The 18,502-nt window shown below is 41.7% G+C and overlaps 1 protein-coding gene across 1 annotated transcript in view; it reads left to right on the top strand.

The window, feature by feature from the left end:
• The window catches only part of KDM4C (lysine demethylase 4C), a 1,488,570-nt gene that overhangs the window by 164,114 nt on the left and 1,305,954 nt on the right, over positions 1-18,502 (top strand). Inside the window, exon 5 of the mRNA XM_053702565.1 lies at positions 10,364-10,557. Coding sequence (XP_053558540.1) covers positions 10,364-10,557 — 194 coding nt within the window. The remainder of the gene's footprint in view (positions 1-10,363; positions 10,558-18,502) is intronic.

Here is an 18,502-nt window from a genome sequence, read left to right on the forward strand (position 1 = left end):
AGGGTGTTGCAGTGTTTCCTAATTTGGACGATATCTTGGTACTTGCTCAGTCTTTACGTTTTGCAGAATCTCACACAAATCAACTACTGTTGTTTCTTCGAAGACATGGTTGGAAAATCAATTTACCAAAAAGTTCTTTGATCCCTCAGACAAGGGTAACCTTTTTAGGGTTCCAGATAGGTTCAGTGTCCATGACTCTCTGTCTCTAACAGACAAGAGACGTTTGAAATTGGTTGCAGCCTGTCGAAAACCTTCAGTCTCAGTCATTCCCTTCAGTAGCTTTGTGCATGGAAGTTTTAGGTCTCATGACTGCAGCATCGGATGCAATCCCCTTTGCTCGTTTTCATATGAGACCTCTCTAGCTTTGTATGCTGAACCAGTGGTGCAGGGATTATACAAGGATATCACAATTAATATCCTTAAATCCCAATGTTTGACTTTCTCTGACTTGGTGGTTAGATCACCATCTAGGGGCCTCTTTCGTTCATCCAACCTGAACTGTGATCACAACAGATGCGAGTCTTTCAGGTTGGGGAGCTGTTTGGGGATCTCTGACAGCATAAAGGGTTAGGAAATTTCAAGAGGCGAGATTACCAATAAATATTTTGGAACTCCGTGCGATTCTCAGGTCTCTTCAGTTTTGGCCTTTCTTGAAGAGAGAACCGTTCATTTGTTTTCAGACAGACAATATCACAACTGTGACATATGTCAATCATCAGGGTGGGACTCACAGTCTTCAAGCTATGAAAGAAGTATCTCGGATACTTGTTTGGGCGGAATCCAGCTCCTGTCTAATTTCTGCGGTTCATATCCCAAGTATAGACAATTGGGAAGCGGATTGCCAGAGTCGTCAGACTTTACATCCGGCAGAATGGTCTCTCCACCCAGATGTGTTTTTTCACGTTGTTCAGATGTGGGGGCTTTCAGAAATAGATCTGATACCATCTTATCTTCCCAGGTACCTGTCCAGGTCCAGGGATCCTCAGGCGATAGCATTGGATGCGTTTACACTTCCTTGGTGTTATCAACCTTGTTATATTTTCCCGCCTCTAGTTCTTCTTCCAAGTTTGATCTCCAAAATCATCATGGAGCAATCGTTTGTGCTGCTGGTAACTCCAGCTTGGCCTCACAGGTTTTGGTATGCGGATCTTGTTTGGATGTCCATTTGCCAACCTTGGCCACTTCCATTAAGGCCAGACTTTCTATCTCAAGGTCCGTTTTTCCATCAGGATCTCAAATCATTAAATTTAAAGGTATGGAAATTGAATGCTTAGTGCTTAGCCATAGAGGTTTTTCTGACTCCGTGATTAATACTATGTTGCGAGCTCGTAAATCTGTTTCTAGAAATATTTATTATCGAGTTTGGAAGACTTATATTTCATGGTGTTCTCATAAATTCTCTTGGCATTCTTTTAGAATTCCTAGAATTTTACAGATTCTTCAGGATGGTTTGGATAAAGGTGTGTCTGCAAGTTCCTTGAAAGGACAAATCTCTGCTCTTTCTGTTTTATTTCACAGAAAGATTGCTAAACTTCCTGATATTCATTGTTTTGTGCAGGCTTTGGTTTGTATCAAGTCTGTCATTAAATCAATCTCTCCTCCTTGGGGTCTTAATTTGGTTTTGAAGGCTTTACAGGCTCCTCTGTTTGAGCCTTTTGTATCTCTGTTGTAGGGCTGCAACAACTAATCGGTAAGTTTGATTATAAAAATAGTTGTCAACAAATCTCATTATCAATTAGGTGGTCAGCGATTAGTTGGTCAGTTGCACAACACCAGCTGCTTTAATCTGATGATCTACTGCAACTAAGATTGTGTAAAAAAATTGAATTTATTTATTTTTTTAATCTTTTTTCTATCCGATTATTCGGACAATAATCATCCGATTAATCGGATAGAAAAAAAATAAATAAATAAAAATGTTTGCACAATACCATGTTCAGGAGTTCATCGGATTGAAGCAGCTGGTGCTGTGCAATTAACCAACTAATCGCTGACCACCTAATTGATAATGAGTTTCTTTGACAACTATTTTTATGATCAATTTTACCGATTAGTTGTTGCAGCCCTACTCTGTTGTTTGGCTTTGCCACAGCTACCCTGCTATTTACTAAGTTTCTGGTGGCACAACTGATGGTAGTTCAAGCCAGAGGTTCTCAGTAGTGCAGGTGCCCTCTCTTCGGCCTTCTGTAAATCATATATTAGGCTGTGCTTCAAATTCAAGTTTCCCTTCTGGAATAAATCATAGACATGGCTTTCTTTGGCAGGTCAACTAGGAGCAAGCTGATAGCTACTTGTGTTCAACTTCAGAACATTCCCATTCCTCTTGCATTTAATGCATGGATGTTTTGGTTCTGATGGTGGCTGCTTCAGGCCCAGTTCCTTTTGCAAGGTTTCATCTGAAACCTGCAGCTTTCCCTTCCTTTACAGTGTACTGGCATTTCATGAAACTGTCTCAGAAGATACTACTGGATCTTCTACTGGTGGCAGTCTTTGTTCAAGAAGAAGTTGGTGGTTGTCTGGGAATCCCTGAAGGCATATGGCTTTGATCTTCTCTGGAGACGAGGTGGACAATCAATATTTGAAACTCTGGCATTAATCCTTCCACTTCAGTTGGATTATGTCACAGCTGTATCTTACATTATCAAGGGGGAACTCAGTTTAGTGCCTCCTCCTTGTGGACTGTAGTGTAATCCCCACAGTTGATAATCTTTTGGGGAGGCGGGGGGTTGCGGGCTTTACAATAATGAATAATTGTGTTCAGCACCTCCCTTGAAGCATCACAACATGGGTGCCATTTTCACAATACTATTTTGTTTTCAGTAATTGTTTATATTTGATTGAAACACAAAACCCTAGCAGGAAGAATGAAATATAGGTTGATAAATATCTATAGAGCACAGCAAAATAAAAATATGTTAGCAGAATATTGCCGTTTAAAGAAAATACTATGTGAAAGCTGAGTAGATTAACCTTAGGAGTCATATAGGGTCAGGTAAAAACAGAATTTATGTTTACCTGATAAATTTCTTTCTCCTACGGTGTATCCGGTCCACGGCTTCATCCTTACTTGTGGGATATTCTTAATCCCTACAGGAAGTGGCAAAGAGAGCACACAGCAGAGCTGTCCATATAGCTCCCCTCAGGCTCCGCCCCCCCAGTCATTCGACCGACGTTAGGAGAAAAAGGAGAACCATAGGGTGCATTGGTGACCGTAGTTAACAAAAAATAAAATTTAAACCTGACCAAATGCCAGGGTGGGCCGTGGACCAGATACACCGTAGGAGAAAGAAATTTATCAGGTAAACATAAATTCTGTTTTCTCCTACATTGGTGCATCCGGTCCACGGCTTCATCCTTACTTGTGGGAACCAATACCAAAGCTTTAGGACACGGATGAAGGGAGGGAACAAGTCAGGTAACCTAAACGGAAGGCACCACTGCTTGTAAAACCCTTCTCCCAAAAATAGCCTCCGAAGAAGCAAAAGTATCGAATTTGTAAAATTTGGCAAATGTATGCAGTGAAGACCAAGTCGCTGCCTTACAGATCTGTTCAACAGAAGCCTCATTCTTGAAAGCCCATGTGGAAGCCACAGCTCTAGTAGAGTGAGCTGTAATTCGTTCAGGAGGCTGCCTTCCAGCAGTCTCATAGGCCAACCGGATGATGCTTTTCAGCCAGAAAGAAAGAGAGGTCGCAGTCGCCTTTTGACCTCTCTTCTTGCCAGAATAGACGACAAACAGGGACGATGTTTTTCTGAAGTCTTTAGTTGCTTTTAGATAAAACTTCAAAGCACGAACCACATCAAGATTGTGTAATAGACGTTCCTTGTTAGAAACTGGATTAGGACACAGAGAAGGAACAACTTTTTCCTGGTTAATATTCTTATTGGAAACCACTTTTGGAAGAAAACCAGGCTTGGTACGTAAAACGACCTTATCTGTATGAAACACCAGATAGGGTGAATTACACTGCAAAGCAGACAATTCAGAAACTCTTCTAGCAGAAGAAATAGCAACCAAAAACAAAACTTTCCAAGATAGTAACTTAATATCTATGGAATGTAGAGGTTCAAACGGAACCCCTTGAAGAACTGAAAGAACTAAATTTAGACTCCATGGAGGAGCCACAGGTCTGTAGACAGGCTTGATTCTGACTAAAGCCTGTACGAACGCCTGAACATCTGGCACGGCTGCCAGACGCTTGTGCAACAAGACAGACAGAGCAGATATCTGTCCTTTTAGGGAACTAGCTGACAGACCTTTCTCCAATCCTTCTTGGAGAAAAGATAGAATCCTTGGAATCCTAATCTTACTCCATGAGTAACCCTTGGATTCGCACCAGCAAAGATATTTTTACCATATCTTATGGTAAATTTTCCTGGTGACAGGTTTTCTAGCCTGAATCAGAGTATCTATCACTGATTCCGAAAACCCACGCTTAGTTAGAATCAAGCGTTCAATCTCCAAGCAGTCAGTTGCAGAGAAACTAGGTTTGGATGTTGGAATGGACCTTGGATTAGAAGGTCCTGCCTCAAAGGTAGCTTCCATGGTGGAACCGATGACATATTCACCAGGTCTGCATACCAAGTCCTGCGTGGCCACGCAGGAGCTATTAGAATTACCAAAGCCTTCTCCTGTTTGATCCTGGCCACCAGCCGGGGGAGAAGAGGAAACGGTGGAAAGACATAAGCTAGATTGAACAACCAAGGCGCCACTAAAGACCCTGAGCTTTCAGGGACTCCCAGAATGCACCCCAGCCTAAGAGGCTGGCGTCGGTCGTGACAATGATCCACTCTGGTCTGTGGAAACTCATTCCCTGAGACAGGTGATCCTGAGACAACCACCAGAGGAGTGACTCTCTGGTTTTCTGGTCCATTTGTATTTGGGGAGACAAATCTGCATAATCCCCATTCCACTGTTTGAGCATGCACAGTTGCAGTGGTCTTAAATGAATTCGAGCAAAGGGAACCACGTCCATTGCCGCCACCATTAGTCCTATTACCTCCATGCACTGAGCTATGGAGGGTTGAGGAATGGCTTGAAGAACTCGACAAGTGTTTAGAAGTTTTAACTTCCTGACCTCCGTCAGAAAGATCTTCATTTCTACCGAGTCTATTATTGTTCCCAGGAAGGGAACCCTTGTGAACGGAGACAGGGAACTCTTTTCTATGTTCACCTTCCATCCGTGAGACCTTAGAAAGGCTAGAACAATGTCTGTATGAGCCTTTGCTTTGTGAAAGGACGACGCTTGTATTAAGATGTCGTCTAGGTAAGGTGCTGCTGCAATGCCCCTTGACCTTAGCACCGCTAGAAGGGACCCTAGCACCTTTGTGAAAATTCTGGGGGCAGTGGCCAATCCGAAGGGAAGAGCCACGAACTGGTAATGCTTGTCCAGAAAGGCAGACCTTAGGAACTGATGGTGATCTTTGTGGATAGGAATATGCAGGTACGCATCCTTTAAGTCCACTGTAGTCATATATTGACCCTCCTGGATCATTGGTAAGATTGTCCGAATGGTTTCCATTTTGAATGATGGAACTCTGAGGAATTTGTTTAGGATTTTTAAATCCAGAATTGGCCTGAATGTTCCTTCCTTTTTGGGAACTACAAACAGGTTTGAGTAAAAACCAAGTCCTTGTTCTGCTGTTGGAACTGGGTGTATCATTCCCATTTTTAAAAGGTCTTCTACGCAATGTAAGAATGCCTGTCTCTTTATCTGGTCTAAAGACAAGCGAGACATGTGGAACCTTCCCTTTGGAGGAAGGTCCTTGAATTCTAGAAGATACCCCTGAGATACAATTTCTAGAGCCCATGGGTCCGGAACATCTCTTGCCCAAGCCTGAGCAAAGAGAGAAAGTCTGCCCCCTACTAGATCCGGTCCCGAATCGGGGGCTACCCCTTCATGCTGTCTTGGTAGCAGCAGCAGGCTTCTTGGCCTGTTTACCCTTGTTCCAGCCTTGCAATGGTTTCCATGCTGGTTTGGGCTGGCATGCGTTACCCTCTTGCCTAGTGGCTGTAGAGGTAGATGCCGGTCCGTTCCTGAAATTGCGAAAGGAACGAAAATTAGACTTATTTTTTGCTTTGAAACGTCTATCCTGTGGAAGGGCATGGCCCTTTCCCCCGGTGATATCTGAAATAATTTCTTTCAACTCTGGCCCGAATAGGGTCTTACCCTTGAAAGGAATATTAAGCAATTTTGTTTTGGACGACACATCCGCCGACCACGATTTTAGCCAAAGCGCTCTACGCGCCACTATTGCGAAACCAGAATTTTTCGCCGCTAATTTAGCTAACTGCAAAGCAGCATCTGTAATGAAAGAATTAGCCAACTTCAGGGCGTGAATTCTGTCCATGACTTCATCATAAGAAGTCTCCTTCTGGAGCGAATTTTCTAGTTCCTCAAACCAAAAAGCCACTGCAGTGGTTACAGGAATAATGCAAGAAATTGGTTGAAGAAGAAAACCTTGTTGAACAAAAATTTTCTTAAGTAAATCTTCTAATTTTTTATCCATAGGATCTTTGAAAGCGCAACTGTCTTCTATTGGTATAGTTGTGCGCTTAGCTAGCGTTGAAACTGCCCCCTCTACCTTGGGGACCGCCTGCCACGCGTCCCTTCTGGGGTCAACAATTGGCAACATTTTCTTAAATATAGGAGGGGGAACAAAAGGTACACCTGGCATCTCCCACTCCTTATTCACTATATCCGCTACCCTCTTAGGTATCGGAAACGCATCAGTGTGTACTGGGACCTCTAAGAATTTATCCATTTTACACAATTTTTCTGGGACCACCAAGGGGTCACAATCATCAAGTGCAGCTAGGACCTCCTTAAGTAGGGCGCGGAGGTGTTCTAGCTTAAATTTAAATGCTATGGTGTCAGGCTCTGCCTGCTGAGAAATTTTTCCTGTGTCAGAAATTTCTCCCTCAGACAGGCCCTCCCTCACCGCCAAGTCAGATTGATGTGAGGGCACTACAGATAAATTATCCTCTGCGTCTGCTTGCTCATTTTCTGTTTTTAAAACTGAGCAATCACGCTTCCTTGGAAAAGCTGGCAGTTTGGATAAAAATGCTGCGAGAGAATTATCCATTACTGCTGCTAACTGCTGCATAGTAATAGCAATTGGAGCGCTAGATGTACTGGGCATCGCTTGCGCGGGCATAGCTGGTGTTGACACAGAAGGAGGGGATAGCGGGCTATCCTCACTACCTTCAGCTAAAGAATCATCTTGGGCTACATCTTTAAGCGTGATTTTACGGTCCTTAAGCTGTTTGGACGCTATGGCACACTTCACACATAAATTTAATGGGGGAACCACCTTGGCCTTTAAACATACAGAACATAGGCTATCTGAAGGGTCAGACATGTTTGACAGACTTAGACAGAACTTCAATGCAATAAAAATTATTTTTGACAAAAACGTTACTGTCTCTTTAAATAATAAAAGTGCACACTTTATTTGATGGTTTTCTGATGTTTCAGTAATAAACATCCGATTTTAATGAAATTTTCACCACAGTGTCTTAATGCTTTGAGAAGATTTTCAAACCAATTAACCCCTTAATGCCCAAACCGGAGCTAATAACAGCAGTTAACCGGTTAAAACACTACAGTCCCATGCTACAGTCTCTACTGTGGCCTTTACCTTCCTTAGGGACTATTTAAGTATGAAGTCCTTTCTGATGCCTCTGGACTCCCCACGTGAAGCTGCATGAACTGCCTAGTGAAAAACAACTGCGCAATTGAGGCGCGAAAATGAGGCCTCCTCCCTCTACATTCCAGAGTGGAGGGGCCTTTCTGACTAGATTAGGTGTCTAAGTAACTGCCAGGCGTAATACTTAACCCCATAAGTGTTTCAAAGTCTGAAAAACCACCTTATTTATACTTCAAACATGCCAAAAGGCAATCGATTTAGCCCACAATAGTGTCAACCAGCATAGAGCCCTTAATATAAGCCATAATTTTATACAGAGTCTAAGAAAAATGGCTTACCTATCCCAGAGGGGATTTCTGACAGTCTTCTAGCATTACTTGGTCTTGTTAGAAAAATGACTGATCATACCTGAAGCAGTTAAGCCTGCAAACTGTTCCCCCCAACTGAAGTTCTCTGGTTTCAACAGTCCTGCGTGGGAACAGCAATGGATTTTAGTTACTGGTGCTAAAATCATATTCCTCTCAGCAGAAATCTTCATCACTTTCTGCTGCAGAGTAAATAGTACAAGCCGGCACTATTTTAAAATAACAAACTCTTGATAGAAGAAATAAAAAACTACAACTAACACCACATACTCTTTACCACCCCCGTGGAGATGCTACTAGTTAGAGCGGCAAAGAGAATGACTGGGGGGGGGCGGAGCCTGAGGGGAGCTATATGGACAGCTCTGCTGTGTGCTCTCTTTGCTACTTCCTGTAGGGATTGAGAATATCCCACAAGTAAGGATGAAGCCGTGGACCGGGTACACCAATTTAGGAGAAAATATATTTCAGATTATGGTATATTCTTGAAGCATCTAACTCAAAGGTTAGAAAGAAGCAAAGCATTGAGACTTAGCTTGAATTATTTAGGGTAAAATAAAGGCTTGCCAAGTAAAATATGTTCAAAAGACTAAAGGGCTGGAATATTCAACTGGATTTAAAAAAATAATAATATTTTTTTTAACATCTTTTGGAACAGAGAAAAAGAACATGCAATAAATCATTCTTTCACATAACATTAAATGTTCAATATACTTGCTTTATACAAAGATGTGTTTTTGGAGGGAAAATTATGTAGTCTATGTTATGGTATGACATTTAACATTTTATTTGTTCTTTTTGTATCTTTGTGGCAAAGTATACCTAGGTAGGCTCAGGTATGTGCACATTTAAGAGTATCTATGCAGATTTGTTAAATTGACATAAAGCAGATTTATTAACCCTGATCCTTCTCTAGCAAAATAGTGCTATCAGCATGCTCCTGTCAGGGTTTTTTCCCTGCTTTGTTTGCCATGTGCTGCTGGCAGCCATTTTACTCACCTCTCTTGCTGAATCTGGTGCATAGTGTGTGATGCTGATCATTTCCTGCACGCCCTTTTATGGCCAGATTGGTTTACATCATCCGTGTGAGACAGGTTTTAGTCTAAGAATTGTGACGTCATCACTTATTATTTAAAGGGCCTCTGTTCAGTATGCTTTGCCCTTGCGTTGTCTCAGACCTATTTGTGAGTTCCAGTGTATTACCTGGCTGTCTGACGTCTCTCCTGGTTCCTGATCCCTGGCTTGTTCCTGACACTGCTGTTCTCCTTGTTCCTGATTCCGGCTCGTCTGACTATTCGCTTTGGCTCCTGACTCGGCTCGTCTGACTATTCGCTTTGGCTCCTGACTCGGCTCGTCTGACTTCCAGCTCTGGTTTTGATTCCCGACTTTTTATTTGACTTGTGGACTTTTTATTATTAATAAAGGTGTGATTATTTTTTCACTTCTCGTCTCAGTCTGATTCCTGGCACACTGACAGCTCCCAGGTTCTATATTTCCATATGTGAGAGAGGGTGACATTGTGTTGTGCATATGTGCAGCACTTCTGTATCTGTTACTTGTACCTCATTGCTACTATATAGCCAGATTTGTGCTGTCACTCGCTGTTGGCTTGGATAATACTCTTTTTTCCTGTATATACCATTATCACATTTTGCACAACCTTCTTTAATAAACAAACAATGTGCAGGTAAGTAGGGGTGGCAAATACTGCAAATACCGTCTATTTATATGATAAATGGTAAAAATAATGCAAGCACCTTTTTTTTCTCATTTACATGGATACTCCTGTTAGAAAGTAGTATGGGAAATATTGATCTGCTTATTATTTTGTGAAATGGTTTCTGTTCCAAACCTATAATATGAATATATTATAAATTAATATTTTATCTTACGATGGATAAAGTAAAATGATAGAACAATTCAGTGCAGGCATTAAGAATTACAATATTGATATGTTCACTGTATGCCCTACAATTCATTTCCTTAGATAAGAAACCTTCTGTGATTTCTAAAAGGTTAGGTGGTAGAACTGTAGTTATCTCAGCTTGTGATAAATGTCAAGGCAAATCGTATCCAGCCTTACATGACTGTATTATTTTAGTGTCTAAGGAAAGCGTTTCTTGCTACTCCCTTTATCTAGTGAAACATTCATTATACTTTTATCTAAAACATCCCATATTTTATGTTTATGGTTTACTCATTTTTCATGTAGCCTTGAGTAATCTGATATGCAGTGACCTAAAGCATTGCCACCAATCCTGCTTTACAAAAAGTATAATAGCTTTGCTTTCATTAGTGCTACATAGCTATTTAAGTTATTAATTTATTTAATTTTATTTCATTTTACTTTAGGATATTAATGAATGGAATATTTCCCGCTTGAACACCATCCTTGATGTTATAGGAGATGATTGTGGGATATCCATTGAAGGTGTCAATACTCCTTATCTTTACTTTGGTATGTGGAAAACAACATTTGCTTGGCATACTGAAGATATGGATCTTTACAGCATCAACTACCTCCACTTTGGAGAGCCCAAGTCATGGTAAGTTAAAGGACATAGAAGAAATAAATTAATTTCTTACCCATCTTGTATATTATTTATACTTACACAAAAATATGATAGTTCAAGTGCATAATCATAGAGGGACTTTCATGACTTATTTGTTTACAAAGCTGTATGTTAGAGCATCACCGCTGTTCTCCCGGCGTTACAGTGTGTCACACTGTATCTCCTGTGCGTTCAAGTCAGAGCTTATATGCGTCATTCAGTGTACTTAAATAGGCGTGTTTAAACACGCACAGCAGCACATCTCTTTTAGCTTCACTGTTGCAATATATTTATAGCAGGTTTATGTTATTTTTACTAGATGTTTATATTCACTTATAACAACTTTTCATTATTTACTATTTATATACTTTTCAATTGCTCTAAAAATAAATAGTTACTACATGGTCCTACCTGTTGCTATTTATTTTAAGTTGAAATACTACCCATGTTTGTTTAATTTGTATGGAACAGAATGATGGCTAAAAATCACTGCCCTAGAGCATATTATGAAAGAGTTACTTTAAGCGATAGCTAAATATCAAAGCCTGCTACAGTTTTAATAGACCTGCAAACTTTTTTTTTGTTTATAAAGTTTTTATTGAGATTTTGCGAAACAGATATAGTCACATACACAACTTGTCATAGATCAGTAATAACATAAGGATACAATAAAGCACTCTCTGAAATCTCATTTTACATTTATAAAGATCATATTGGTATGACTATTTGGTTGGCCACTCATGGACCACTAGGATACAAGCAATTCTAATGCTGGGATAGTCATCTCTACGGCCACTTCTTGGCCTTATGATATATGTGTGTATATATATATATATATATATATATATATATATATATATATATATATATATATATATATATATATAAGAAAATAATATAGTGGGGCCATTTGTAGGACCTCAGTGCTTAAATACAAAAGGTAAGATTGGTAAATATTCAGCAGGTGAGCGCCGCTTAGTGTATTGCACCACCAACCAACCACCCACCACCTACACTCCACAGGGTTGATAGTTCTAGCTATGGAGTATATATTTGGGGTATTTGGGAGACCCGTTTAGGTGAAAAAAATATATTTTGTGTAGACTATGGGTCCTTTAGGGAAGGAGATCTGAACATAGATCAATAGTCTCCGGCTAGAACTATAAGATACTGTGTAACCCTTCCACTAAGATATTGACATTAAACATATAACACAGATTGGAGGGATGACATTTGACTAAATCTGGTGAATTAAGCTGAGTTTTTAGAAGGTGTATATAAGGTATGAGGCATGCAAACGTATTCGTAAACCAAAGTAATTTTAGAGATAGACCCTTACAATATCTATGCCAAGTTACATGGGCGTATAAGCTATAGTGCAGTTTCATACTTGGGTCCACTATTGTGCTTGAGACCTTGAGAAATGACCTAAAGTAAGGGAGATTCATATCTTAATACCTACAACAAACCCATATCTAATTACTTATGTAAGGTACATAAGTTAGCTTAACTGATAATGTGAACCATCAAGCAAGCAACTACTATAACATCTATAGGGTATAATACTCATACAATAGGGTGAGATTGTAGTTGCCTCTATAGTTTATCCCTAATGAGGGATAATTAAAATAACAAGCTACCCTAGTATTCAATAGTACTGTATATCTGCAGCTACGTGAAATAACTAGCTCCAAGTATGAAAGGCAGTTAACCCTAGACTATACACATAGCCATAACAAACAAACAGATTAAAACAATTTTAGAATAGGTCACATAGACGTAGGCTGATTGTGAATCATAGAAGCGTCCCCGTATCTAGCCTACGCCAGTTCGAGTTAAGTCTGTCTCTCTGTGAGACAAGTCTCCCTCTCCAACAGCATTTTTGCAGGGGGCTAAGGAAAGTTCATGGTAGGTTCCCGCTGTGGAACATCTCTGGGAAATGGATAACAAGATCTCCTTCAACTTGTTTTGAAGATCGAGGACCACGTGGATCTTGAATAGCCCCAGATCTCCCGAATGAGAGCCGGCCGCATCTCCCGGCCAAGACACCTGGTGAAAGCGGGTAAGTACCAGCTCCCCATCTGGATCCAGAGTGGAGGTAGATGACAGGTATAGTGTCGGACACTCTACCACAGGAATCGGAGCAGAGGTTAACCTCCTGGTAGAAAGGTCTATCGTAGAGGGAGCTGGATGGTGAGTTAAAAGGTGCACCTCAAGGCTGAGTTTGACACTTTCTCTCCAATCAGGGACCATTGTTTGCCCACACTCTTCGGGTCTGTAGCTCAGAGTCCATTGTAGGTTGCAGAAGTCCTCTGTTGGCGCTGCAGTGTCACGCTTGGATAGCGGTGGTTGTTGAGCGCCATCTTCTATGCAGGTCCCCTTAATAACATCTATCAAGTCAGCAAACCCAATATCCATTTTGCGGTCAATTTCAAGCAGGAAAGCTAATATACTTGTGTAGAACTCCTCCATCCTGTTAGCTGGAGGTGGTAGGTGGATGGGCCCGTTATACCTGGTGAATCAGGGGGGGGTTTAGGGTGAAGTTATAATTGTAGGCTGTCTTCTCACCCTGCTAGTTATTCAATACAGTACTCCAGCAGATATAGAGGTCTGAAGATTAAACTTCAGTAGTAGAGGTGATGTAGAGCCTTCTTGGGTTCTCAGTGTGAGAGCTGCTTAGGCTGGGTCGTCAGGTAGATTGTAGCAGGCTCGCGTGGAGGTGATGGCCTTTTATCGTAGATTGCTAGTTCAGGTCCTGGGGGGTCTTATACATGGATCCGAGTATACCTCTGTGCAGTGGGAGAGGTAGTACTAGATTGCTATAATTATAGTGTTAAATCATAGCTATATCTTATAAAAGCATGAAAATTAAAAGGATAGCCCCAGGAGCTTCATGAAATGCGACTGTGCATGGCCGCTCCTTAGCCACGCCCCCTGCAAACTTTTTTTAACTGAGGTTTGTACACCCAAATAACTGCTAATTTATTTGTAAACAATATTCTATGTAATCTATATTGTTTTAAAGGGGAAGTTACCCTAACTCTACCCCTTAAGATGATTTTATCCATCTTAGGTGGAACACACAATTGAAATCTAAGATTCATCTGTACAAAGTTTCACACATATAATTTTTCATTTATCCAGTAATTTGTGTACACATTGTATCAAAGTGCAGCACACAGCACATTGTATTTTTTAGATTCTATATAAAGGAGAACACATAACTAAAAACTTAAGTTTCATCTGTACAATTTTTTTTTTAAATATAACATTTCTCTTGTTAAGTGTATTCAGTCCACGGATCATCCATTACTTGTGGAATATTCTCCTTCCCAACAGGAAGTTGCAAGAGGATCACCCACAGCAGAGCTGCTATATAGCTCCTCCCCTCACTGCCATATCCAGTCATTCTCTTGCAACTCTCAACTAAGATGGAGGTCGTAAGAGGACTGTGGTGTTTTATACTTAGTTTATTTCTTCAAACAAAAGTTTGTTATTTTTAAATGGTACCGGAGTGTACTGTTTATCTCATGCAGTATTTAGAAGAAGAATCTTCCTGCGTTTTCTATGATCTTTGCAGAAGTAACTAAGATCCTTTGCTGTTCTCACATATTCTGAGGAGTGAGGTAACTTCAGAGGGGGAATAGCGTGCAGGTTTTCCTGCAATAAGGTATGTGCAGTTAAAATATTTTTCTAGGGATGGAATTTGCGAGAAAATGCTGCTGATACCGAAGTAATGTAAGTAAAGCCTTAAATGCAGTGATAGCGACTGGTATCAGGCTTATTAATAGAGATACATACTCTTATAAAAGTGTATTTTAAAACGTTTTCTGGCATGTTTAATCGTTTTTTACATATGTTTGTTGATAAAACTTATTGGGGCCTAGTTTTTTCCACATGGCTGGCTTGAATTTTGCCTAGAAACAGTTCCCTGAGGCTTCCCACTGTTTTGGCGTTTTTTTGCACAGCAAAAATTACAGACACAGACATCCAGCTTCTTCCTGCATGATCCAGGACTTCTCTGGAGGGCTCAAAAGGCTTCAAAAGTCGTATTGAGGGAAGTAAAAAGCCACAGTAGAGCTGTGGCAGTTGTTGTGACTGTTTAAAAAACGTTTTTGTCATTTGTTATTCCGTTTTTGGTATTAAGGGGTTAATCATCCATTTGCAAGTGGGTGCAATGCTCTGCTAACTTATTACATACACTGTAAAAATTTCGTTAGTGTAACTGCATTTTTTTCACTGTTATTTCAAAATTTGGGAAAATTTGTGTTTCTTAAAGGTGCAGTAACGTTTTTTATATTGCTTGTAAACTTGTTTTAAAGTGTTTTCCAAGCTTGCTAGTCTCATTGCTAGTCTGTTTAAACATGTCTGACACAGAGGAACCTACTTGTTCATTATGTTTGAAAGCCATGGTGGAGCCCCATAGGAGAATGTGTACTAAATGTATTGATTTCACCTTAAACAGTAAAGATCAGTCTTTATCTATAAAAGAATTATCACCAGAGGGTTCTGTCGAGGGGGAAGTTATGCCGACTAACTCTCCCCACGTGTCAGACCCTTCGCCTCCCGCTCAGGGGACGCATGCTAATATGGCACCAATTACATCAGGGACGCCCATAGCGATTACCTTGCAGGACATGGCTGCAATCATGAATAATACCCTGTCAGAGGTATTATCTAGATTGCCTGAATTAAGAGGCAAGCGCGATAGCTCTGGGGTTAGGAGAGATACAGAGCGTGCAAATGCTGTTAGAGCCATGTCTGATACTGCGTCACAGTATGCAGAACATGAGGACGGAGAGCTTCAGTCTGTGGGTGACATCTCTGACTCGGGGAAACCTGATTCAGAGATTTCTAATTTTAAATTTAAGCTTGAGAACCTCCGTGTATTGCTTGGGGAGGTATTAGCTGCTCTGAATGACTGTAACACAGTTGCAATTCCAGAGAAATTGTGTAGGCTGGGTAGATACTATGCGGTGCCGGTGTGTACTGACGTTTTTCCTATACCTAAAAGGCTTACAGAAATTATTAGCAAGGAGTGGGATAGACCCGATGTGCCCTTTTCCCCACCTCCTATATTTAGAAAAATGTTACCAATAGACGCCACTACACGGGACTTATGGCAGACGGTCCCTAAGGTGGAGGGAGCAGTTTCTACTTTAGCAAAGCGTACCACTATCCCGGTTGAGGACAGTTGTGCTTTTTCAGATCCAATGGATAAAAAATTGGAGGGTTACCTTAAGAAAATGTTTATTCAACAAGGTTTTATTTTACAGCCCCTTGCATGCATTGCGCCTGTCACTGCTGCGGCGGCATTCTGGTTTGAGGCCCTGGAAGAGGCCATCCAGACAGCTCCATTGAATGAAATTATTGACAAGCTTAGAACGCTTAAGCTAGCTAACTCATTTGTTTCTGATGCCATTGTTCATTTGACTAAACTAACGGCTAAGAATTCCGGATTCACCATCCAGGCGCGTAGGGCGCTATGGCTTAAATCCTGGTCAGCTGACGTGACTTCAAAGTCTAAATTACTCAACATTCCTTTCAAGGGGCAGACCTTATTCGGGCCTGGCTTTAAGGAAATTATTGCTGACATTACTGGAGGCAAGGGTCATACCCTTCCTCAGGACAGGGCCAAATCAAAGGCCAAACAGTCTAATTTTCGTGCCTTTCGAAATTTCAAGGCAGGAGCAGCATCAACTTCCTCCGCTTCAAAACAAGAGGGAACTGTTGCTCATTCCAGACAGGCCTGGAAACCTAACCAGTCCGGAACAAGGGCAAGCAGGCCAGGAAGCCTGCTGCTGCCCCCAAGACAGCATGAAGGAACGGCCCCCTATCCGGAAACGGATCTAGTGGGAGGCAGACTTTCTCTCTTCGCCCAGGCGTGGGCAAGAGATGTTCAGGATCCCTGGGCGTTGGAGATCATATCTCAGGGATATCTTCTGGACTTCAAAGCTTCTCCTCCACAAGGGAGATTTCATCTTTCAAGGTTATCATCAAACCAGATAAAGAAAGAGGCATTCCTAAGCTGTGTGCAAGACCTCCTAGTAATGGGAGTGATCCATCCAGTTCCGCGGACGGAACAAGGACAGGGATTTTATTCAAATCTGTTTGTGGTTCCCAAGAAAGAGGGAATCTTCAGACCAATCTTGGATCTAAAGATCTTAAACAAATTCCTCAGAGTTCCATTATTCAAAATGGAAACTATTCGGACCATCCTACCCATGATCCAAGAGGGTCAGTACATGACCACAGTGGACTTAAAGGATGCCTACCTTCACATACCGATTCACAAAGATCATCATCGGTTCCTAAGGTTTGCCTTTCTAGACAGGCATTACCAATTTGTAGCTCTTCCCTTCGGGTTGGCCACTGCCCCGAGAATTTTGACAAAGGTTCTGGGCTCACTTCTGGCGGTTCTAAGACCGCAAGGCATATCGGTGGCTCCGTATCTAGACGACATCCTGATACAGGCGTCAAGCTTTCAAATTGCCAAGTCTCATACAGAGATAGTTCTGGCATTTCTGAGGTCGCATGGGTGGAAAGTGAACGTGGAAAAAGAGTTCTCTATCACCACTCACAAGAGTCTCCTTCCTAGGGACTCTTATAGATTCTGTAGAGATGAAAATTTACCTGACGGAGTCCAGGTTATCAAAACTTTTAAATGCTTGCCGTGTCCATCATTCCATTCCACGCCCGTCAGTGGCTCAGTGCATGGAAGTAATTGGCTTAATGGTAGCGGCAATGGACATAGTGCCATTTGCGCGCCTGCATCTCAGACCGCTGCAATTATGCATGCTAAGTCAGTGGAATGGGGATTACTCAGATTTGTCCCCTCTACTAAATCTGGATCAAGAGACCAGAGATTCTCTTCTCTGGTGGCTTTCTCGGGTCCATCTGTCCAAGGGTATGACCTTTCGAGGCCAGATTGGACGATTGTAACAACAGATGCCAGCCTTCTAGGTTGGGGTGCAGTCTGAAACTCCCTGAAGGCTCAGGGATCGTGGGCTCAGGAGGAGAAACTCCTCCCAATAATTATTCTGGAGTTAAGAGCAATATTCAATGCTCTTCTAGCTTGGCCTCAGTTAGCAACACTGAGGTTCATCAGATTTTAGTCGGACAACATCACGACTGTGGCTTACATCAACCATCAAGGGGGAACCAGGAGTACCCTAGCGATGTTAGAAGTCTCAAAGATAATTCGCTGGGCAGAGTCTCACTCTTGCCACCTGTCAGCGATCCACACCCCAGGCGTAGAGAACTGGGAGGCGGATTTTCTAAGTCGTCAGACTTTTCATCCGGGGGAGTGGGAACTCCATCCGGAGGTGTTTGCTCAACTGGTCCATCGTTCGGGCAAACCAGAACTGGATCTCATGGCGTCTCGCCAGAACGCCAAGCTTCCTTTTTACGGATCCAGGTCCAGGGACCTGGGAGCAACGCTGATAGATGCTCTAGCAGCTCCTTGGTTCTTTAACGTGGCCTATGTGTTTCCACTGTTTCCTCTGCTCCCTCGACTGATTACCAAAATCAAACAGGAGAGAGCATCAGTGATTCTGATAGCGCCTACGTGGCCACGCAGGACCTGGTATGCAGACCTAGTGGACATGTCATCTCTTCCACCATGGACTCTGCCTCTGAGGCAGGACCTTCTAATACAAGGTCCTTTTAATCATCCAAATCTAATTTCTCTGAGACTGACTGCATGGAGATTGAACGCTTGATTCTATCAAGGCGTGGCTTCTCCGAGTCAGTCATTGATACCTTAATACAGGCTCGGAAGCCTGTCACCAGGAAAATCTACCATAAGATATGGCGTAAATATCTTTATTGGTGTGAATCCAAAAGTTACTCATGGAGTAAGGTTAGGATTCCTAGGATATTGTCCTTTCTCCAAGAGGGTTTGGACAAAGGCTTATCAGCTAGTTCTTTAAAAGGACAG

The sequence above is a fragment of the Bombina bombina genome, chromosome 2, assembly GCF_027579735.1.
Source record: "Bombina bombina isolate aBomBom1 chromosome 2, aBomBom1.pri, whole genome shotgun sequence".
Lineage (NCBI taxonomy): Eukaryota > Metazoa > Chordata > Amphibia > Anura > Bombinatoridae > Bombina > Bombina bombina.